This window comes from Solea solea, chromosome 9, assembly GCF_958295425.1.
Source record: "Solea solea chromosome 9, fSolSol10.1, whole genome shotgun sequence".
In the NCBI taxonomy this organism is placed as follows: Eukaryota; Metazoa; Chordata; class Actinopteri; order Pleuronectiformes; family Soleidae; genus Solea; species Solea solea.
Window position 1 is genome coordinate 17,782,292 of NC_081142.1, and position 25,731 is coordinate 17,808,022.

The 25,731-nt window shown below is 39.9% G+C and overlaps 1 protein-coding gene across 2 annotated transcripts; it reads left to right on the plus strand.

Annotated features, from left to right (window-relative positions):
• Nucleotides 1-20,779: 20,779 nt before the first annotated feature.
• dmrt2b (doublesex and mab-3 related transcription factor 2b) lies at nucleotides 20,780-24,880 on the plus strand. Of its 2 annotated transcripts, none has more exons than XM_058637587.1 (4): nucleotides 20,780-21,023; nucleotides 21,252-21,629; nucleotides 22,866-22,968; nucleotides 23,692-24,880. In XM_058637587.1, the coding sequence occupies exons 2-4, from the start codon at nucleotides 21,258-21,260 to the stop codon at nucleotides 24,513-24,515; spliced, it is 1,299 nt and encodes a 432-aa protein (XP_058493570.1). In that variant the 5' UTR covers nucleotides 20,780-21,023; nucleotides 21,252-21,257; the 3' UTR covers nucleotides 24,516-24,880. The 2 variants fall into 2 exon arrangements, with proteins under 2 accessions (XP_058493570.1, XP_058493571.1); XM_058637588.1 differs by having other exon boundaries at nucleotides 21,252-21,608.
• Nucleotides 24,881-25,731: the final 851 nt, after the last annotated feature.

Consider the following 25,731-nt stretch of genomic DNA (forward strand, 5'->3'; position numbering starts at 1 on the left):
ATGTGCAAAATGGAAATACTATAGTGTTTTAACAAGCATTTCATATGCCTGTCTTGACCAGGTCTCCCTTGGAAAAGATGTTTTTAATCCCAATGGGATTTTACCTGGTTAAATAAAGGTTAACAAACGAATAAATAAACAGATTATTGTATAATATGTTTCTTTTGTGTTTACTTCACAGCGATGACAAGAGAAGTTTAAAAGAAAACCGCTTCATCCACACCACGTCACACACACGTCACACACACACACACACACACACACACACGCTCACACACTGCTGGGGGGATGTACTGCATGTTGATGAGTGATCCAGATTGTGATCTTTGCATGTCACATCAGAGTGACAGCCACAAAGGACACGTCTCCTGCGTCTGCACCCATCAACCAGTGGCATTTATCTGAGCTGCAGACAGACTGAAATGACCCTCAGATTGACATGCGACAGCCATGTGCAACTACAAACTACTGAATTCCAACACTTCTCTTCTTTTCTTCCACTTTTTCTCCAGTTTTGTTTCCGGCCAATATTTTTATGACAGGTATGCTCTTACCTTACCTTATCATCTTATCTTAAATTGGTTTTATTAATATTAATACCTGGTGGTTGTAATAGGAGACCTGGACTATTTGTACTTTAACTAGTTTTCAAAAGTAATTTTCTTCCTCTTTTTTCCTTCACCACAGCAGAACGTTATATCTCTGTTATTATGCGTCATTGCCATCAACCCTAATGGAATAAAATGATGATACTGAAGGAGATTGTGCAGAAATGTTCATAGTCTCCGTCTCCTGGGACCCCGAATCTGTAGAAATAATTTGCTGATTGTTATAAACTACAGTAATTTAAGTTACAAAATAAAAAAATCAATGTGTGATACGGTGTAACTCGAGCAATGTTTTTGCTCTATTTCACGGAGCTTTGGGTCTAATTTCCCCCAGCTTCTTTATCTAACGAGTGATTTCTCTTATTTATTTTTTTAAAGAAGTTTTGCAACATAATGCAAACTATCTAAGCTTTCAAATGTTTTATATACATATATATACATATATGTATATATATATATATATATATATACATTATATACATTATATCATCAATCTTGTCTTTATTTTCCTTTAAAAATTTTTTTAATTTTATTAACCCTTTAACACCGAGTGTATCATCGGTGGCACGTTTGGGCAAGCGCTTTTTACATTACTGTAATCACGTGATAGTTTGTGCTATCAGAACAATCCCGACAGTTTCTGAAAGCCGGGAAGTTGCACTTCAAAGCCAATATGTGGCTATTACGGTAATTTCACTGATGCCGATGCAGGAAGACGGCAAATCAGCGCATTTGTGCCCTCCAAAGATATCCAAAAATGCCATAAAGACGGTGCTTTCGGGTGATAAAACCACCACTGAGGTTTGGTGAAGCGTTTGAGATCAGTGTGTAGTTTTTTTGATTGGAAACATGTTTTATACGGTTCAAAATGCAAACTCCAGTGTTTTTCTTCTAAATAAAAGTTTTTTTTTTATTGTTTTTCCTGACTTTAAACTGTTAAACCACTCTTTTAACATGCAGTAAATTGTAAATAACAAATGCCACGTACTGAAAGTTCAAAGTGTTCTGGAAAAATGGGCAAGAGCACTTTGTCACAGGACATTTTCTGCCCCTTTTATGGTGGGGCCGGACCAGTCCAATAATAGCATAATAACCTAAATGTTTCCCATTTTACAATAAAGTATGTTTTACAAAACATATTATGAACAACCTGAAATTTCTAAAAAAATAAGTGCAATTTCAACAATATTATGCCTCAATTTACCATTTACATGTATCTGTAACTGAAAAATAGAATATTTTTACATTAGGAATCTAAATCTGAGGTTTTCACAAAATCATCCTGGGACCCGGATTGGGCCCACTGGTAGGCTGGTTCTGTCCCGCAGGCCGTATGTTTGACACCCTTGTGTTAAAGGATTAAATGACATCTAAAAAGACCTAGAACTAATTTATTCCTTTATCACCGACATCATCAACCTTGCTTTATACAGTATCTCCATGCAAGAAACATCTTGCCAATTATTCCATATTTAGCCTTAAACTCCATGAACACATTATGTCTAACTCGTCACCCACTTCCACCAAAAACTGATAGACTTTTTTTGTACTTTACGACTCGATTAACTCAACTGAACTATACCATCTGAGTTATTGTAGTTATTTATTTGAAGCAGAGGGAACCAATCTTCTGCCTCATGTATTAGAGCCTATTATTGTGTGATGGCCAGAGGGCTGATTGCACTGAAGGAGAAAGATGAAACTCTCCCACTCCTGCTCTCACTGCTTTAAAAGGTCTGATGCAGTTTGTGCAGAGAATCAAACTCATACTCTGTACGAACGACTCTGTGCCGACAGATTTCATCAGAAGTGACAGGCATTAATCAGCCATGTTGGGAATCATAGGTCACATGACTTACTCTGGCTGTTGTTTTTGTTTTTAGATGTTGTTGAGAGGGCACGATAATGGAAAACGCACAAAAGGGTTGGCAGTAGACATTTGTGATGAATGTGTTTGCTTGTGTGACTGTATTTCATTTTATTTTTATTATTATTATTTTTTTGTGTCTCTCTCAGGGAAACAACATATTATAGATTGTGAGTGGGGAGTTTTAGGCCAGTGATGTATAGAGGACAAACCTGTAATTCACATGATTAGAGACACTAGAAAACAGCATCTGTACAATGGTACGACAAAAAGTGGGGTACGACTCGAAGAAACTTTCTGATGTGACGTAAAACAAATGTTAGTTCAAGATTGCTATCTGAATTAAGGATATTTATCAGGCAGAGCAGCTGCGACATTTAGAAACCTGGGAGGCTAATAAATACAGCAGTGGCATTTATTTTAACAGGAGAAATGCAAATTAAATTAGAAACATATTTTTAGATTGGGGGATTCTCCTCTGAACGGCGACAAATGGCTGTGAACAAACTAAATTTACATGAGGTTAGAGCAGCAGTAAATAATGAAGTGAAATTGTTCAACATGATTAAGAGAACAGGGGAATTTGCCACATGTTTGATACATCTGTATGAATATAAAGGAGAGACGGGGACGTGGAACGTTAAGAAGAAGTAAAGAAAATCAGGCTGAGGTTGTGGAGCATCCTCTATGATCCTTATTTGAAATGACATGCCCATCTCTCATGTTATTTCAACAACATCAACAAGTCCCAAACCGGTTCATGCTCACAATCCTGTGTTGGACTTCTCATTTTTGAGGGCCGGTGAACCCATAACGACTTACCCTTATTTGTATCCTTGTTAGTTTTAGCTTCAGTTTTCCTGGACGTGCAGCTCTCTGGTAATTCTCCATCCACGCCTGTGCAAAAAACAAAGCCACACACTTAATCTTGATGACATAATGATTCCTTCAGAGAGACAGAGTGAGGTGTTTTCCTCCACACGGTTGTGCGACACTGACATGACACCGCGGTGGAGCGCGGGCACAGACGCAGGGTACTGTGCCTGGAACTGCATTTCAATCCGAATGTTTGATCTCGCTGTTAGGGATTTGACTGATATTGCCTGAGGAGATCAAGACGAGAGTTTGCTCTTTACCCCCCCAGAAGGCATAGAGAAGGGAGGCGTGAAGATGAAGAGGCTTTAGAAATAAGAGCATATTTTCCCGCTCCTTCTCTGTGTTAGTTTTCAGACAGATGCATCATATGGGATATTTCACTGACTATAACGCTGGTTTATCCGCCACATAAAATGCACGCGCTGTCCTACTGAGATGCTTCATTTTCTCTGCATGCATAAATAAATAGTTATGCTAATATATACGTTTCTCTCTTCTTCTTTTTTTTTTTACTCAAAAACACTCGGCATGTTGCTCTCCACCCCGCCCCCCCCCCCCCCCCCCCCACACACACACACACTTATGCGTGAAATCTGCTCCATTAACACAGAGACAGATGAGGACCATGGTGTCCACGGAGCGACGCCGCGTTGTCACCCGTGAATAAGACGTTGCCGGGGATCACAACCAACAAACTACTGTAAGCACAGTTATAACAACGAATGATTCATCGCGCGCTAAGTGAATTAACAGGCTTGCCCGCCTTAAACAGCATTTGGACTCATTACTGGGTATTGATCGAGTCCAGTGTTCTGGATGGAGGCAGGCTAATCCTTAATAATCTGTTCACTGTGGAGAAGAATAACAAATCTGAAGGTTACACTTTTTCCCCCCCTCTTTGTGTCGTTCATGCTCATTTTTTTCTCTTCCTCCTGTCCTCTTTGGCCATCTGTGGAAATAGATATATGGACTTATGTGCACTTTTTTGTTTATAAACACTCCAATAATTGCAATAGTGGCAGTCGTTTAAGAAAAACTTTCTTATACCATGTAGCACCTGAGAAAATATTGAGCACTTGAAGTAAAACCTTTAAAATACAGAGGTGTAAAGAGGCCGAGCTTCAGACTTTCGGACAAATGCTCTCTCATCATCCTCCTCTTCCTCACATATACGGTAGAACAGTATTTCTGATTTGAAGATGACGACATGAGTTCTGCTAATCCCACGCTGCAAGTCTCCCCACCTACAGTATAACAGCCTTCATTAGGAAATGAAATGTACACGATATGCAGTTTCTTGTTAATTACTAATCTGGACAAATATTTAATAAGTTTGTGTGTTTTTTGGTTGGTTGAAAATGTTAATGTAATTTTGGGAGTAGGTTGTGGCTTATGAATAATTGTGCATATTTAATTGCCTATAGTAATACGCAAGTACCTACGTGGAGTGCTTACTCTCTCTCCTCCATTTCTTTTCCATTACGTTTTATTTGTCTTATCTTGGAAAACAGTTTGCGCCAAGAACTGTTCTATTTTTTAACAACTGAATTGTGAGGATCCAGTGGAGTTCTTTGGTGTCCTTGTGTGGATTACAACCAGGGAATTATTAGAGCGTCAAGCTGAGGCTTCATTAAAGAGGAACCTACAGTTGCTTTCTGCTCCATATACGCCTGTACTGAAAGTGCTTTTGCCCATTCTGCACCTCTTGTGTGAAATATGAGTTAATTTAATCAAACACTTTCAAATCCAAACGGAGAGTTCTTGAGGCCGACTCCACAACATGCACCATTTAGGTGAGGGTTTTGTATTTGCTGCCGTCTGCCTCGGCCGGGACTCCTTTGAAAAAGAGGGAAGTGGGAATTTCTGTGGGAATTTCCTGAGTGTCACACTTCCAAAACTGTGCAATAATAAGACACATGTTAAACCATTTGTTATATAGTCTGGCACCACATCACAGTCATTGTCTCTTTTGTAGCTGTCAGAAAATGTGGTTGTACAAAGAATATTGTTTTTCTTTCCTGTGTTTAAAGTCCAAAAATAACCAATAATTTTTAGGTTAGGTTTGATTTTTTTTTTTCAAACTACACTTCCGGTCTTTTTCTCATTGCTGATATTGCATGTGGTTCTACAGTAGAGTGGAATCATATTAAGTGATGTTTTTCGCCACATTTGCATATTGGAGATTTACTGAAGAGAAAGTGGGAGAGAGAGACAGAGACAAATAGAGAGACGACAATATCTGCCTGAAAGCCAGGAGGGTTATTTCCCCCCTCTTCACGTGTCACCTAGAAAGTCGCACAGTGCTGGCCAATGAGAAACCAACACCACTGCTAATTGCCTGTTAGGGAGCGTGTCAATCATGTGGAAATGCCGCCGGAAAAAATTTACATAATATCCCATATATCCTGCCAGCTGACGCTAAATAACACTCAATGACCAAAGTGGAGGTTCAGTTTTTCTCTGTCACATTTGACTCTGCTGAACAGTGATTAGTCTCCCAGCCCCAATATTCTTGTTTAGAAATATTCTCAGTGTCTTATTTGAATTTGCATATGCATGTACACGTGTGTGTGTGTGTGTGTGTGTGTGTGTGTGTGTGCATATACTCCTCAGTGACTACAGTGGTTGGTAATTGTGAAGAAGGAGAGGGGATAATAACCATGGTCTCAAACAAGGTTGATGGAATCCATAATTAGAGGCTTGGTTAATGCGAACACCTGCTGTCCATGTCTGATGCTGTGTTGTTGTTGTTGTTGTTGTTGTGGCAACGACGTCACGTTTGCATTACCACAATTACGTGCCGGTTTGTGCAATCGGAAAAATTCCGTCAGTTTATGAAAGTGTAGAAGATGCACATCAAAGCCAACATGTGGTTATTACGTTCATTTCACTCACGCTGTTGCAGGAAGCCGGCGATTCAGCGTCTTTGTCACAAGAGAGGAGAGAGTTGGAAAAACGCCTTCTCATAGATTCCATACTTTTTGGCCTGTTTTTGGACATTGAGAAAAAGACTCAAACAAATGTTATTTTATGTTGTTTATTGTTTATCTGTGTTTTATACTGTTCAAATGTATGTTCATGTACAACTACAGTGTTTTTTTCTAAATACAAAAACATTTATTTAAATTAAAAGCAGTGAATTGTAAATAACTGCCACATATTGAAAGTTATTCTGGAAAAATGGGCAAAAGCTCTTACTCACAGGACATTTTCTGGCCCTTTTATGGTTAAAATAAGCAAAATAAAAAAGTCGCGATGGACATTTTGAGGCTTAAGTGTTGAAGGGTTTATACTTGGTTTTAGGGTCAGAATTGGGTTTCTGTTATGTGTCATAACGTGTGTGTGGTCAAACTGTGACCGTCACATGTGTTCTCAAATTACAAATCTGTCGTCGGTGTAGCGTGTCACAGACACCAGCTGATGCAAATGTGCCCTATGCATTTCTTTTTTTTTATTTGACAACAACAACTAAAGCATGCCTCCACATTGTTCGCAGCTGTCTGCCTATCAAAAATAAAACAGTCAACTTACACTGTAATTCTCCTGTGACCACTAAACTGCAACAAAGGCTTATTTAGATGTCCAACAATGGCTGAATGTGAAGTGTGCACGCATCGCAGTACAACAAGTGAACCAATCTGAAACTAAATGAGGCAGAATTATTCAGAGATAACTGGTCAGGATTTTACACACACACACACACACATTCATGCAGCTATCCTTTTAAACGGTGGTTTCACCCTTTTTTTTCTCTTGGGCAAGTGAAGGATAAACTTTAGATTTTTGTGATGCTACTGTGTTTGTTTATTTCATGTTCTGTTACAGTGCTGGAATATTATTTATTTACTTATGGAGGATTTCTTTTACTCTGCTCATAACACTTGTTATAAATTACAGAAACACAGTGAAGAGCAGCGTACAGCTTTTGTTTTCTTTGAAGAAGAAGTGACAATGATGTTGACTCCATGTTTTGGGACCGAGACATGTGTGTCAGAGCGGCCGTTTGATGATCATATGACACATTTATCTCTGAAAATAAGTTTTAAAAAACGGTGTCCCTTTAAGGAGATACAATTGGACACCCCACACCTGAACCATGACAACCAGGTTTTTTTGTCTCCATGAGGATTACTGGTCCTGACAGGGTCAGTGTCTATGCCGGGAAAAGGTCCTAAAGAGGCAACAAATACAAGTACACATACATACAAACAACATGTGTGTTGTTGGCGTGTTTGTTTGTTCATCCATAGAACTGTACAACATGCAGCAAACCATGAGTTTAGTTTAGTTTTTTCACCGCTCTTGATGTAAAACATTCACTTCATTAGTGTATTGTAAGCACGGCACTCGCCCGCAGGTTGGACAGACGGACAGACAGACAGACAGACAGACAGACAGACAGACAGACAAGCGCTTTGGTTCCAAACAACCAAAAATCAAGGACAGTACACAGGAGGCTAATATGTGAAAAATGATGGAACGCTCACAGGAGAGCGAACAGATGCACTGGCTGAGACTTAATTAATGAGGGGAGACTAAATACTGCAGGTAAGAAAGATGCTGACTGAACACAGGTGACGCTTTTCAAGGTGGGACATTGAATCAACCAGACCACAGAGAAGGTTCATGGATGCTGTGAAGGAGGACATGAGGACGGTTGGTGTAACAGAGGAGGACATGAGGGATATGACAAGATGGAGGCAGGCGATCGGCTGTGGCGAGCCCTGAAGGGGGAAGCCAAAAGACAAGGAAGAAGATTATTCACACCAACGTCTGCTACATCTTATCCTCACCTATCTATCAGCTTATGTTTCCTCCTGTAGTCCCTGAACATCTTCTACATATTCTTCTGTCAGTTCACTTCGATTACACTCACCTCTGACCCATCATCGCTCTATCCTGTTGTTCCTTCCCCTCCCAAGTCTTTCTAATTGGACTCAGAGTGGGATGTTCCCGTCTTTATCCATAATTCAGCAGCACCAACTTGACCGAGTTATTAGCAGGACATGACAGACAGAGCTTCGAATCTCCTCACTTCGACATTTCCATCATTTTCTTTCCTGTAGGATTTACTTAATGTAATCAAATATTAGTTTTATTTTCATGGTATATTAGCTGCCAGCAAAAATAACATACAGACATTCACATTACAGCCTTGAGTGTAGGCAAGCTCACATGAAGGTAACACCCAATATTTTTTTATGTAGAGGTTGTAAATTAATAATCACATTCTATGTGGTTGATACTTGTGCTGTAGCTGCTTTTAAAAAAAAAAATATGATAAGTGACAAACAGAATGAATGGCTGACTATTATATCATGAGGTATTATATATAGTAACAAGTCTGAAATTTATTTAACACATAACAAAGGTCCATTTATAAACAGCGTGTTGTTTGTTAAAGCATTCTATTCAATCTTTTTTAAGCATTTTATGACAACGATACGATAAAAATGCTAAGTGGAAATTGCCGCTTCTCTTTTTAAAGCGTCAGCATCACTGTGCAATGTCATGAATTAAAAATCTCTAAAACGCATACATCCATAAAGATTTACACCACATGTCTAATAGGCAGGCATGGCTCTCTTGATGAGGCCTGCCTGGTCGATGGTATAATCCACATTTATAAACTGTAATATCTCACTCAACTTTATTAAAGTTATTAAAGTAAAACTTTATTAAATGCTAATATCCGTTTGACAGCCGAGGAGACGCTGTGCTGTTTTTACTACCGTGTATTTCACTCAGTGGGGATCCACTGTGGCAGAGACGTCATGACAAAGCAATGAACACTTTGTATTAATTATTAATTTTTCCATATCTGAGATACTGTCGCACTGCAACTAACCGTTATTATTAGAAATTTGGGGAAATGCGAGCAAAACACATTTGCAGAAGAAAGCCAGAAGACTCATTAGTAGGAAACGACGAACAAAGATCCAGCAAATTCCTTATTTGTGAAATGAAAATTGATGAAATTTGATGATCTGATCGATTACCGCCTTCTGCAAATAATGTATAAGGATTACAGAAATGATTTGAAAAAAGAGAGTGTGTGTACGATCTGAAGGGAAGAGAGGTCTTTTGTTAAAAAAAAAAAATCAGAACCTGTTTGACAGTGAAGAGAGTGTGTTTTCTTCTCTTTTTTGTATAAAAACTGTATACTATGTGTACTGACAGAGCGTGAAAAAGCGGCAGATATTGTACGATTTGTCTTCCTTCTGTTCATTTTTATTCTTGTTTATATTATTTTCATGAGAAAGATTACTTTCATTTATATGTCCACATTGTCTGCGTGCAACGGTTCAACGGGACCAACCTGGTGAACTAAATAAATATGTTCAATTTCTTAAATGAATGAAATAAACTTGACAAACAAACAAACAAATGTCATGGCATTAAGATGACTTTGAATTTGATGTATTATGATCTATTATGTAAATGTGCTTGTTTGTCTTAACTATTTTATTTTGTATATATTATTGTAATTCTGTTTTGTATACTATGTAAATTGATGACTTGGGATAAAGGCGCAAAGTAAATAAGATTTTTCTCCTTTTCATTCAAGACTGGACAATTTTGTGTTTATATTAAATTGCTTTGGTTTTTCTTTTGTGAATGAAATTAAATAAATAAAACTAAACTAGCTTCTCTCATTTAACTCACTCTGTCTTTGAAGCAATCAGTTTATTACCTGCATAAAAGCAGCCATGCAGTATAAAAGCCAAAAAAACATAATATGTAAGCTTTGCCAAATCATTATTCTGTGCAAATAAATCCAGAATTATTGTAAAAAATAAAGCTGTAACTGATGGTAAAACATGAAGGTGCACTTTAATGACCTCTGTAGATCGTTGGTGGAATACAAAATGTGACATAAAAAGCCAATTAGACACACCGTTTGATCTCGACTGATGATTGAAGTACACACTCATAAGACAGCAGAAGAGTTCTGAACGTTAACCTCAACTATACACTTCAAACCTTATGAAATCCTGATGAAATGATTATCCTCTCAGCGGGTGCTGCAGAATGGATCACCTTGCGTTATCTCACACTGAGCGAGAAGTTTTAGTGTCTTTAAACCAAAGATCCATCAAAGGAACCCGTGGCTGCCTCTGTGCATCCACAGGTAACACAGACACGCACACACTGTGGAGAGCAGGGCAGAGGTGACGGCAGTAAAACACTGGGTAAGTGGCACATTACCAAGTGGTGGATATAGAATTTTTTTTCATATGCTTAGCTTTTGATGGAATGTAAAAGTACTACTCCAGAGTATCAATAATTTATTTGATAATAGAAATGATTATGAATCTTGACAAAGCAGGGATTCAAGATATGATGCAAAGGTCCCCTTGAAGTGAAATGTATAAAAAATACATAAAAGACTCTTTCTAGTCCAAGAGCACCTATCATATTTCTTCTCTTTTGAAGTTGAGGGAATACTCGATGAGTCCCCCACCGCAGTTATCCTCAAAGTATGGATGTGTGATTTCCAATCCATCGACACTATATTTATTTATTCCACTTTTGCTCTCGCTCTGCTCTCAATACACGTTTGCTTTTAAACTGTCAAACGAAAGATGCCGAGGGAGGAGGACGAGGAGGAGGAGGAGCGCGGGATCAATGTATCATTTCCTGATTTTTTAACAACAGATGGTTGTAATCCCAGATGTCTGAAAAATGTCTGTTCTTGTAAGACAATGAAGCCTGAAATGACAATACAGAAATATATCTATCTGTCTGTCTATCTATCTACTAGCTGTGTTGCTATCTTTTATCTACCTGGCTGTGTTGCTGTCTGTCTATCTATCTATCTATCTATCTATCTATCTATCTATCTATCTATCTATCTATCTATCTATCTATCTATCTATCTATCTATCTATCTATCTATCTATCTATTAGCTGTGTTGCTATCTTTTATCTACCTGGCTGTGTTGCTGTCTGTCTGTCTATCTATCTATCTATCTATCTATCTATCTATCTATCTATCTATCTATCTATCTATCTATCTATCTATCTCACCTGGTGACATTCTCGTGCTGCACACAGGAAGTGTGACATTTTGTCAAGGTGGACAGAGGCAACAGCAACACTGTGCTTGTAAAGTGAGACGGCTGCAAACAGTTTTGCGAATGACTAATAAACACAAAGAAGCACTCAAACCACAACTTTCAGGTGAATTCTATTGCTCTATAGCTGTATACACACAAAAACTCCCTCAGTCAGGTCTGACAATATTGATTGACAGTCTGTATTCAGTTGAAAGTTGCAGCACACAAATAATCGTACATCATTTCTGTTCACTAAGATCACAAACAGAGGCAGAATAAAACAACTCACATCAACTAAAATCACGCACTGGATCATTAAACTGTCGCACATAAATCTGCTTCCACATTATCTGCACATAATGATAATCAATTGTGGCATTAATGTTGACAGCGGCTGCAGTTTAAAGTCCACATCACAACTACTGTACGTACAAACTCAACACCCAAATACTTTCACAGGCTCGTGGACATCCATCCGTCCATGTCCTCCTTCCCTCTCTTACTGAGACAGCATCATTATTCAGGGAGAGGCAGTCGTCCTCAGCAAAACTGACAATTAGTACCCGACAAAGTGGAAAAACATATTTCTGTATGCTAATGAGTTTTGCAGCCACCACAGTAGATGCTGATTAGACTGTGACTTTCCCCCTAAAAATATCCATTATTGTTATTATTCTTATTTTTCTTATTTAGAGCATTTATGTAGAGCTCAGTTCATTTCTTCCCCACATAGCATTTATCTGGGCCTTCAGCGGGCTTCTGAAATAAGTGACAGGTGACGTAAGAAAGCTAATTTGATTCATGAGTAGATTTAATGGAAGAAACGGTGAAGCGTGAGAGTGTCTATAATGTAGCCACAGTCACTGTTCTCCATACATTCACCTCGGCTGTCAGCAGAGAAGCAGACAACACTGACTTTTCCATGTGGAAGCGAGGGCAGATGCTAAGAGTAGCATAACTTTGTAGAGATAATACCCAACCTCTGCCTGTCTTCAGTGCACATCATGATCAAACGCGAGAATGTAAAAAAAAAAATCACAATTAGCACCTACTCATTTGCACAGACTCTCTCGTACTGCAGTACAACCGGTGTTCTGTCTGCTGCCTGTCAAAAGCCATTTAAATCTAAATGTCAGCTATGTTCTCATTAGTATCAGCAGGAACTTTCCAAAAAGATATATTTCAAGGCTTTCTGTCGAAGAATGACTTTGATGTTTAGGACCACGTTTTTACCTTTTTTTTTTTTTTTTTTAAAAAAGAGTGGTGATTAACTATAAAAATGTGAGTGTTTGTGTAGCTTTTGCATCCCATCAGAATGAAGGGATGACAATTAGAGGCAATTTAATGCAGCTCCCTGGTGACAAAAAAGCATCCAAGAATAATGTCACATTTTGTCATAATAATAACAACATGATTTGCATTGCAGATCATCTGACAGAGAGGCCTCTGCTGAATCTGCCTGTGACCTCGGCAAATCCACTGTGAGTGAGTGAGTTCCTGAAGAGTGAATGACTCATAACACACACACACACACGCACACACACACACACACACACACACACATGCTGAAGACAATGCCACATTTAGACTTATACTTTTTTCTTATTAGACCATGTTATAAATATATTTAAGTACGGAAGAGAATTAGGGCAATGTTCATTTTCTTTTTGAAAAAAATAGAAATAAAACTGAATTCTGACTAAAGATTTTTTTTCTCAGTTCTGACCTTTTCTTAGAATTTTGACTTTAATCTCTGCATTCTGACATTAATCTCGGGATTCTGATCTCAGAATTCCGACTTTCTTACTTTAATCTCAGAATTCTGACTTTTTCTTAGAATTCTTACTTTAATCTCAGAATTCATACTGATTTTTTTTTACTTTCTTTCAAAAAATGGTTTTACATGTGGCCCTAATACTCTTCCGTAATTTAAATCATTTGAATGTTTGGAATACTTATCTCTTGTGGGGGAAAACATGCAGAGATGGAGCACTTGTTATTTATTAATTAAAACTTATTTTAATGGATTTGTTTGTAAGTCACAGACACTATGATTTAGGAAGAAATGTTTTTATACAGAGCTTATCCATCTGGAGGCTTATTGTACTGGCGTAATTACACAATAGTGAGTGCTTTGCTCTTTGTCAGAGGGAATATTACTCACCATTTATGAAAGCGCACCTTCACAGTAAAAGCCTGAGATAAGCTGAAAGACAAAAGAGACAATAAACGTATGAAAATGGAGTGAATCTGATACAGTGGGCATACGGCACGGATAAATTGGGAAGCTTTTGTTCTGCTGTTATTGCAGCACCGGTATCTCATCTGTGGGAATAAAGGGTGCGTTTGAATCTCACACCAGTCAGGAAAACAATGGATGAGAGGTGGTGAGATTGGAAGTAAGGTGGGGGGGCCCTACACAATTTTCCCCAATGCGGGCTCAGATGGTGCCCACTGGAGAAAACGAACGAGGAAGAAAAGAAAAACAAAAAGTGAGACGGCGATGTCCAATGAGGAAGGCAAGCATGCTGCTCTACTGTAAATGTACACGGAGCTGCTGTGTCTGCATTATTGAAGAGTTCTCATTAACCTGAGCCTGAAACAGACCAAATCAATAGTCACACACACCGAGACACAAAGCTTTTCAGGGCGTTAGAGCCGCTCACTGTGCAGATGTCAGGATCATGGCGAGACGTGGCTGCAAATGGAGGTTAAATTCATTCAGAAGAGAGAGAGGAACCCTGCTGTGACTGGGTCAGGGATCACCTGTCTTGCATTGATTCGGCCTGGAACCAGACGCGTTAGACAAAGCATTGATCGCGGTCTGTGAGTTTGTGTGATATGCTTATATAAGTCCCTTGATCATTCTTGTTCCACAGGGTGGTTTATTTATTTTAGGAAAGTCACCTTAAAAGAAGAGTTCAAATGTGTTCATTGCATAGAGTGGGTGTCTGGTGTGTGTGTGTGTGCGCATGCAGAGGTCAAAACTAATGACAGCAGCAAAAAAGAAAAAGATATGCTCATCTGTTGACGTTCAAAACATTTATGTTTTCTCCAAGACAACTTCTTTTACACTAGGTGATATTGAAAAGCCTCATTTGTCATCATTATGTCAGATCATGACAAACTTGTCACATTTCACTCACTTCATTCCAAACTATGTTTTTTCTTTTTTCTTTTTTAACAACTGCAGCAGAGCAATACAGTGACAACATCAAATATGACAGCCGGGTGACCTAATAGAGCTACTAGCAGCTGCCACAGAATTGTAAATGTCCTGAGCCGAGAATACCTTGTTTGTTTGCTTCCCTGGATTCCTACAGCACAACAACACACTTCTGTCTGTCCGAAAACATCCAAATAAATGCATGAAAGCAACACGCACTATGGCTTTTGAATCATACCCTCTGCTACTCTGGTTGTTTTATACGCTATAACAGCTGTAGCATAAGAAAATACAAATAATGGAATGACACTGAACAAAACAGTAAGGCCTATAGTCTAAATGTATGGTTGCTGTTTTTTTAAACTGAGGTTTTCCTCCCTTTTTTTTGTAATATTCTGTCCACATAAAAACAAAAGCATGTCAATTCAACAGGTGGTGATATAACCGTAACTGTGACAACAAAACGTATCAACGTGTTCTGAAAGAGAAACTAGAGAACTCAATTACTGTGAGTAAAAGTAAGATGAAAATAAGATGTCGGAAAACATTAAAAAATATGTTGATCACTGTTTGTCAAAACCTGGAAATGATGATGTCTTTGAATGTCTCGTTTTGTCCACAAACCAAAGTGATTCAGTTTTTAATGAATTCTTTGTTTACAAGGAGCAAAGAAACCAGAAAATATTCACATTTAAAAAAACAATCTTGAATCTTGTTTTAATCATGAAAAAAGCTTCAGATCGAGAGTCATTTTTCTGCTCTAACTGTGAACTTTTTCGAAAATGTTGAAGATTAACTCAAGTTTTCAGGATTTCTAAGTCATTTTAACGGATCTACAGGTCGGCATTGTTCAGTTTGATTCTTGTGTCGGATGTCTTGCTCCAGTGACGGCAGCCTGACAACTTCACGCATAGTATCAGGCTCGGCTCGCTTGGAACCTCGCCAGAGCAGGTACTAAAAAAGTACCAGGTGCTATCGCCAATGGAAAAGCAAAATAACTGTGCTGTAGTGTAGTGGAAAAGCCCCATTATCATCCACTGGCACTGGATTGCTGACAGACCTGGCTCTGGTTGAGGTTCTTTGAATCACCAACATTTAAATTGGTCTCTCAATGTTGAATTAAACAGGACAGATGATGAAATTCAACATTAAAAGACTCCTGTCATGGCTCTAGGTTCTTGTGCAAACCCCTGGAACATTTGGCAGAGTTGGGTTGTTTCATCATTCAGCTCCAATTCAAGAGTGAAAGAACGTCACCAGCTCTCTCTGCCAGCCGGGGAAGAATGCATGGCTGAAGCCTCCAAAGTATTGATTGGGATTTGAGGTGTGATGGTGACAAATATGCCAGAAAAAGGTGTGTGTGTGTGGGCAGCAGCAACAGTACGGAGACAATGCTGTGAAGCAGCTTAGCTTGCCTGGATTTCATTCCCTAAAATGTGTGCAGTCCACATTCTTTGCCTCATAAGACGAGACGAAAGTAATCCAACAATAGAAGAACGATTTCACACAGATACAGAAGTCCTGACACCTCATCGGAGCAGGGAGCATCTCTCTTAGAAACTCTTAGTAATTATGATACAGTATCTATTTTAGATCCGGCAGCTTTATTAAAAATCTGCACCGCAAGACCTTTTAAACCATCACTATCTGATAGATTTTCCTTCGCACCATCTGATTGCAACCGACTGTTTTCATACCATGAACGGATAAGTCAGGGACAGTGTGTGCACCTCAGGTAAAGCTCTAATCTCTCCGCTGTCATTTCCCCAGCTGTGGACTAACTCTGCTGGTAACCTTGAGATGTTCACAGGTAAGTGTGAGGATGCTGGTCTGGTGATTTTACTGGTCAGAATGTCGCATTAAATCGATGCAACAGGTGTTGATGTTTTTCTTTTCCATCCATCTTCAACCGCTTTATCCTCCACGGGGGGTCAGCGGACATAGGGCGATAGGCGGGGTACATCCCTGGACAGTTTCGCCAGTCCATCGCAGGGCCACATAGAGACAAACAAACATTCACTCACTCTCATTGATGATGATTTCATAAATATGAGATGACAAAACATAGAAGAGAGGAGAATAGACATTTAAAGAGGGGACAAGAAGAACAAAATAAGGAAAAGTGTGCTAACACCAGGGCTATTCTTCATTATAGTGATCATAACACTATGGTTTATCAGCAAACAACATAGGACAGTTTTAATTTGAGTAAAGGCCTCAATGATGCATCAGGGTCCTATAGCAATCACAAAGATGCTCCTCCTTGACGTCTGTGAGAGAATAAGAAAACACTCTTCTCATCTTGGCAGAGAGGCCATGCAGCTCTCTCAGAGAATAACGTCTCAGGCAAGGATTAGTATATATTCTATTCATCTGTTGCCAAAGTTTACTGTTGGTATACATATATATATATATATATATATATATATATATGTATATGTATATACATATATATAAATATATATATATATATACACATATATATGTATATATATATATATATATATATATATATATATATATATGTATTTTAAAGAAAACGTATTGTAATAAAGCAAACTATGTGAATTTCAGTATCAGCAGACTCCAGGGCTTACTCCGACTGTTTCAACCTTTAATGCCGTGCACAGCATATGAAACAGTCCCAAAGAGACTCTGATTGAGTCTAACGTGATAAGGTTGGCAGTGTGTTTATTGAAGCAGGTGTTTTCTCCTCCATCTCAACTGACTCGACAAAACCCGGCCTCAAAAGTGCAGGTTAAACCTCCCTTGCAGAAACTGTCAAATTAACGGCCCCTGCCTGACACTGATAACTAAGCCAAGGTGTTGCGTGCTCTTTGGAAGGCAGTGGATAAAGCAGCGGAAAACCTTCATGTAAAAAGGCAACGTGACACACAGCCCAGTGTGCTTTCGTTTCTCTCTTTGAACTGACATTTAGCTGGATTGAGTTTGAAAACTCACCCCATCTCTTAACTCCAGTTTTACCTTCAGTCAACCTCAGCGCATCACCCAACACGGGAGCAACCCTCTCGTCCTTGAGCGTGACTTGCAGGTCGCCGTGCCTTTTCTGTTTAGTTTGAGAGGAACATCGAGGGAGACACGCTCGCCGGCAAACTGGTGCGAGCCGAGGAGTCTGTCAAACCCCATCTTTGCTACAAAAAAGGTGAAGTGGATGGGCACAACTCTCAGTACAAGAAAGGACGGAGCAAAGAGCACAGGAAAGAGGAGGGTGTGTGACGGGAATGCAGGAGCTCCATGTCACTGTGGATGACAGTCAATTTGTCTGAGAGTCAAGGGGCTTTGAGCAGTACACTCGACCGCAGGCAGCAGCAGAGCTGATGGAATTAATAAGGGGGTATTTACCCGTTTGCCATGGACATGGTAATAGTGCAAAAGTGGATTTAAGTGCAGGACGCCACTCGTGGGGAGGGTTAGGGCAAAAGAAGGGTGAAAAAAAACAAAGTCGATTTGGAACACAAAGAAGCAGTCGCACACGGCACAAGTGTACAAAAACACTCTCACAATGAAGGTCAAATACATGAGCGAACACGAGGGCTGAGGGGACGCGCAGACACGCAGGCGAGGCGGGGAGCGACAGGTGAGTGGAGCAGGTAACGAGAAACAGGTGCGACTAATACAACACTGGTGCCGCACAAACCAGACACACACACACACACACACCGGGAAGCGACTGTCACACCTGCTTTTAACCAGTTTTATTCAACACGTGGCTGTTATGAATGTTCACATTTCTCTTCTTGTCGTTTGTATGCCCTGTTTTCCGTCCTTGGTTCTCAACTGACTTTCCTGGTTAAGTAAAGGTCAAATAAATCAATCAATCAATAAAGTACCGGGACACAAGCACAGATACAGAACAAAACAGGAAGCTGAGTCACCAAAAGGCACCAAAAAACCTACAAAATATGATTCCAATAAGTGCAGCACAAAACCTCAAACCAAGGCTGAAGTATCATAAAGTACTACACAGTCCAACAAACAACCGTCTACTCACACTCACATCAACAGTCAGTTTAGAGTCATTAAATCTAATTAATTGACCCTATTTCGTACATGAATGCAGTTCAACAATAACAGAATACAGCAGCTGTCTAAAAACAAATGCTGTTGTATAATATATTCCATGTTTATATCTAAATATCAAATCAGTTCCAGGGACTTAACACCGTGGGAAAGTTGCAAACATTCTTAAATGTGTTTCAAAGGGACCTGGAAACTGATAGCTTCATATCACTTAATTCATATATCTTTCTTTTTTAGTGTATATATATATATATATATATATATATATATATATATATATATATACATATATACACATATATACATATATACCTGCATCGCTAAACTGGGGCACAGCTGTAGATTACAATTGATTGGATCACTTTGAGGATTAGGTTTCAGATGCAGGTAGATAGAGTTCTTATACCTATGTATTTAATATTTGATCTTTTAACCCTTTCATCTCCCTGAAACCTACTGTGGCTAAGTCTGAGATCAACATCAAAGGTGACTGGGCTTTTGGCACCTGAGCACTGGAATATAAGATGCTGCTTGTACATGACTTATGTATGACACATAACACATATATATATATATATATATATATATTTTGATTCATATAACATTCCCACGCCTAAAAATACTGGATTTAGCACATGTGCAAAAAAAAGAAACCCATCTATAATTTGAGCTGATTTTACTCTGCACATAATGAGTTTGCCTCCGTTTGCCCGGAGCAAGGAGTGCAAACTGTGATAATTGGTTTTAATGAGCTAGGAGCTCCTGAGTAAGTTGTTTGGTTATAGAAATCCCAAAGGGTTCCTGTGGAGGAGAGGAGAGGATTCTTCTGGCTGCTTGGTGATGGTTGGGTTGCATCAGGTGAAAAGCTTTAACAAAAAAAAAGGAAAAAAGTCAAATCCACCCTGGCTGTAATGACAGAATGTTACCAGTAGGGAGCACACTTTTCATACCATCATGAGTTGAGTCTATGGCACATACATGATACTACTCTGCAGTGAAGGGTCTTTTTTTATACCCTGTGACAGTGAGCACAAGAACATCAACATTCTTTGTGTCCTGCATCCAACAGAATGGACAGACCAAGAACCAAGCAGCCTCCATTGAATAATAATAATACAAATAATATCTTCTATATTGATTTTTAACCAGGTGATTAGTTCATTAACCAGGACAAACACACCGGGCAACTTTCACTAAGTTGGAATTTTCAGCCTCAGAATTGGCAACATTACAGAGGCTTTAGGATAAATGTTGGATCGTTGAATTATTTAACAGTATATGAATAAATATGAGTGTGAAGATGACTCTTGGATAATGTGAATCTGTAACCCTCATTTCCTCTCAGAATCGCTCGCTTTCTAGGCACAGGTGGGTAATTAGTCCATATTATGCCACTAAAACACAGGGTACAGCTCCCATTCAGTCTTGTATAAAGTAACCTAAAATGAATACTTGAGTAAAAGTATCTTACTAGAGTCTTTAAGTATATGACATGTACTGTAGATTTTCTGATATAAAATGTACTTAAGTTTTAAAAGTAAAAGTATTAAAAGAAAATGTGAACAGGTAGGATTGAGCCATGATGTCTCAGTGGTAGGGCGAGTTGTCTTTCAGCTGGAAGACTGTAGGTTCAATTGCTGGCTCTGCTCGTCTATATGTGTCCTTGAGCAAGACACTTAACCCCATGTTGAATGGCAAAACTATTGCGTAAATCTAGCCTCTACATAAATACAGACCACCACCAACTCTTCTTCTTCTGAGTATGAGTAACAAAGATAGTTAGAGGAAATGCAGTGGAGTAAAACTTGCTAGAAATATAAATAAGAAAAGTACAGATACATGAATTTTGTACTTAAGTACAGTAAAGAAGTATTTGTACTTTGTCATATTACAACACTGCACACATTATGTTCAACCCCGGTCACGTAGAACATAAGTATGACTAGGCTGCTCCCATATTAACTTTATACTAATAGTCATAATTCATTATATTATTAGTCATTAAGTGTCATGTGTTGATTTTATAAAATTTAGCCACAACGATATTTTTCTGGCAAGTTCTGGCAAGATGAGAACATGATGTAAGATGGGCAGGACAGGGCAGGTACACGCGTTTGGAGGAGGGGGTGGCTACTGTTGCTTTAAACGGGTTTCCCCAAATCTTTTCTCGTGGGTCCCGCGCCAGGACCTCGGCATTGTGGCCCCGGTGTTGCTGCTGTGCGCCGCTTGTTCTTGGAAACTGCGTCAGGGAGCAGCTGAGGGAGGCTTAACATTTCAAACTTCTGGCGGTACGCAACAAAGTTTCCACCGTGAAAAAAAACACTGACATGCAGCAGCAGCAGCAACAGAGACAGAGACAAACTTGGACCAGGGCAGCACCTCAGTGGTTGCTTAAGTTTCTGAAGGTACAGTCTTTGTAATTTGACGGAGGTTTAGAATTTAAAATTACAAGAATGCGTGCGTAAAACTACTCCACTGTTGTCTTTTTTCCCTAATAAGAATATTTTAAAGATAACCAATTTTATTATCTTACTGCACAGATTGAAATTTAATTTGTTGCCTTTTGATTTAAACCTCCGCTGCTGAATATTCAGCTCACGTTGCACACTGCATTAACGGGGTTTTTTTTTTAGTTATAGATGTCCTGTCAGCTGGAAGGAGGCCTGCAGCAGGAACCCCGAGCCACATCTGAAGATGCTCTTAACGTGACATGCACTGACGGATTCGGACCCGGGGACGGAGGACAGGGTGGCGTGGCCCTGTCCCCTGTGGCGGGAGAACAGCAGCAGCAGCAGCAGCACAAAGCGCGCAAGATGACCCGCAGCCCCAAATGTGCGCGCTGTCGGAACCACGGCGTCGTGTCGTGTTTGAAAGGCCACAAACGCTTCTGCAGGTGGAGGGACTGTCGCTGCGCCTGCTGCCTGCTGGTGGTGGAGCGGCAGCGCGTCATGGCAGCGCAGGTCGCGCTGAGGCGGCAACAAGCTGCAGAGGTGAGGGGAGCGCGAGGCCAGGTCAGTGCTGGAGGAGCACGAGGACAATGTTCAGAGAAAATAGATCAAATAATAATGTGGGTCACACTATGGGAGTATTTTTGTAAATTACTGTAAGTGACTTCATGAGATCATAATCGTGCAATTGTGTGTTTTATTATTTGTCACTGCATGGATTTCACACAAGCAGCTGTTAAAATGTTCAATCTTTTGATGCGTGTGACAGAATGAGGGAATTTTGATGTTATATCTTTGCTTTAACAGCTCCAAGCATAAGGCTTAGAATGTCATCAAGTCAAAGTTTAATATTTTAATAATTATAAAGGGCTTCCAGGTTTTTTTTTGAGATTTCTTGAGTGAGATTGTTCTTCTTTAATTAAGATCTTGTGATCAGAGAGAACTTAGTAACTTGCAAGACAACTAGAGCTCTTCTTAGTAATGTTATGCATGACCAAAGAACATTTAAGAATAATATTTCTCATGATTCTTGACAATTTGGCTTATTGAGGTATTTATATACCTCTGTACACAATGACTTACATTTATAGCTGCTTAAATATTCACTCACTGGTCAAACAGTCGAATATACATCACTGACTTTCTCAAGTTTATTTATGAAGCACATATGAAAGAGCAGAAGTTATCAAAGTGCTGTAAAATGACATGAAGGGAGAAAGTAAATAATGGTAACAGCTAGAAGAAATATGAGATAATTGACAGCTCGCCAAACCTAACCTATAGGCAAAAACAAGCGAAACAGTGAGGCTAAAGAGTGAAAAATAAGAGTCCCACAAGCCCTAGAAAACATGTGGGTCATTTTAACGTTTCCAAAGGTTTGATTCTGACACAGCAAGCACACAGTTGTCCTCTCCACTCAGCCTCGCCCGAGGTACAGCAGGAGCAGCTAATCTGAGGATCAGACAAATCTGTGGATGAAGCAGGAGCTCAGAGGAGCGAGAGGAGCACCATGGCATGTGAAGCTTTACAAACAAACAAAAGAACCAATGCACAGATGCAAGAAAAAGGAAGAGATGTCGTTCACTTTTCTTTTCTTAACGAGACAAGGATGAGTCGATGATAAATGAACAGATAGCACTGCAGTCCAGCTGAAATAATTGCAATTTAAATTAATATCACAAAGACCTTTACTTTGCTCTTACATAATGTATTCAATCCCTTTAATTGCCCCTGGGTGATGGTATCGGTATAACATAATTATGTCCACACGTCTAATTCCTGTTCCTGTGTTTCTTTCAGGGTAAGAAGGGGGTCAAGTGTGCTGCTCCGCTGCGGCGGACAGCGTATCAGCGTTACAGCAGAGTAACCGAGCCAAGCATCCTGGCGAAGAACATTCTGCAGGGTAAAGTTTAATTAATGTCTTCTTTCTCATTAACTTTAACCCTGTTCCCCAAGACTGATTCAGAAATGAGTTTCCTTTTTTATTATCTCCGTCGACGAGATAAAAGCCCTTAAAGTCAACATCTGCTTTTTTTCTTTATTATTTTGAATACTTTACCTTTGAATTCCTGAAAGATCACAACCTTATATCATTAGTAGCATGCCGACTCATTAAATTAAAGTATCATTTTAAAGATACATGTACAAGATACTTGTAGAGAGAGGATATTATTCTCCACAGCAACTCTGAAAATAATGTACATGTATATTTTCAACATTATATGCCACATACAGTACAGTGCTGTTATTGTACACCTGCACTAACAGAGCCTTCTTTGCCTGACACTGCCTGTGCTTTTTCGACTGTCATTACACTCACTTAATTTATCTAAACCAACCTGTTCACTGTGTGGCTCCACTATTTAACAACAACAAGCCATTACTCTAATAAATAGTGTGTATTAATACCCACTGGCTTGCAGTCAAATCAAAGCTCGAAGCCGTGTCCTCCCTACTCGGACCCTCAGTTAAGCGAAAGCGATGCGGCAAACTTACCGCGTAATTAAAATAATAAACAGCAACGTCCTCAAACATGAACACATCACTTAATTGCCCCCAAATGACTTCATAGTTAATACATAAATGAATGTACAACAGCAGCATGTGACTGTGCTTCCATGTTCAGGAATGAGACCAGCGGTGCCTCTGGAGGAAGACGCCCCCTGCTGGTCTAAGCAGGCACAGCACAATCAAACACACGTGGCGTGCCCGTCCATCAGTGCCCGGATGAGAAAGCGGCGAGCCTTCGCAGACAAGGAGCTGGAGAACGTGATGCTGGAGCGAGAGCTGAGACAGCGGGAGCTGCAGAGCGACTTTCCCTTCCCCGCCTCGGTCCTCATCCCCGTGCTGCACCCTCCGCCGCTGCCCATCTCCCCCAGCCTCCACTGCTGCACGCTCAACAAGGACCCCGCTGCTGCAGGAGCATCCGGCTACGTGTATAAATACAAGCCTCCGCTGTACGAGTGTGACTTCCAGTTCTGTCACTTCTTCCACCTGAAGAGCAGATCGTCTGCAGAAGGTGACAATCGTGACTTTTTCAGGTCAGAGCAGGCCAGGGGCGATGAGGAGGTGCTGAAGGGTTGGAAAATGTGTGAGAACAAAGACCAGCAGGAGCCGATGCATCTGCCATCAGAGCAAGGACTCAAAAATCACGGCAAACCCGTCAAATTGCCCTCAGAACGACCACCAGAAATAATGGACTCAAATGGCTCTTCAGACATCACACAGTCTGTTTTTAGATCAGATCAGAGTATCCTGGGCGGACCAGACGTCAGTGAGCCCAGCAGGACTCATTCCAGACCTCTGACAGCGAAGGGCTGGAGCACAAACACTCCTGCCGCCCCGGCAGGTCCTCACGCCGACTCTGTCAAGAGCCCTCATGGTAGCTCCAACCGGACTCCCACTGTGAGGCCATTACCTTTCTCTGTGGAGGCCCTGCTCAGGGCCTGACAGGCAAATGGAAAGTGATGTAGAGCACTTTGTTTATGTGTGGACCAAGCAGTGATGAAGAGGGTATAAATATAAAAATGGCTGGCTGTACTAGAGGTTGTACTGGATGTAAAGAGGATGCTGCAATAAAGTGGCGATATATATATATCAAGAGGTGAAATATATATATAAAAAATGTTCCTTACTCTTCTTTTTTTTCCAAAGAAAAATGTATTCTACTACATTTTAACTATCATTAAAGATATACCAATGAAAGGTTTACCATTACTTGCCTCCATTGAGCATAATCTGCACAAATATACATTATATAAACTCACGTGGACTCATTTGTCAGCTGTGTGGTAAAATAAAAATGTGTCTCTTTACGTCTTGTTCTGCAGAACAAATACATCCATAAAACAAAGACAAAAGAGTCAAGTGGTGTTTTAACTCTAGCCCATTTCTTACTTCATACTCTGATTTTGGGTCCGAGTGTAGGTGTGGCTGGTTGATCTCGGGGATTTCAATTGTCAAAACAAACCAGGTGCTGCTCAGACGTCTCACCAGAAAACTAACATTAGGTGAAGCAGGTTCTTTGCGGATGAGATAGTTAAAGAAGAAAAAAAAACTTTCCATAATGGGTCTGCAATAGCACAGCGAGGGGTAGAAAATAAACCATCCAACTCAGATACTTCTATGAATTCATTATTTATTGTCGTTTCCATTGTTCTCCAAATGTAGTCCATTTCGTCAGAACACAGTCTAAAGCCCTCTGATCACATGGCATACTGTTTAATATTTTATACAGTATCATTTCATCAAACAGGGAACTGGAAATGATCACCAAAGGCTGAATGGGAGGCTGCCAGTGTTGTCTAGGCAACATTGTTCTTTATGCATGGTTATGCATCCTGGCTGAGTTTGTTTGAACTCGAATTTGATCGATATCCACTTTTTTTTTCTTCTTCTTCTTCTTATTTCTCTGCTTTTGTGTTCTGTTCTCTTATCTCGCAAAGATGGAGGTCAGATACTTTTGACAACTCTCGACCTTGTGGCGTCAACGCGCTGTTGATAACGCACTCCCCTGTGTCTGTTTGCGTGTATCTACCAGCATATCAGACTGCTTTCCTCCCTGTCCTTATTCCCACAGAAGACGGGGGGGCGGGACTGCCACAGAGGCAGATGAGGATATGTGGGGAGGGGAAAAAAAAAAAAGAGAAACGAATGATGTGCCATT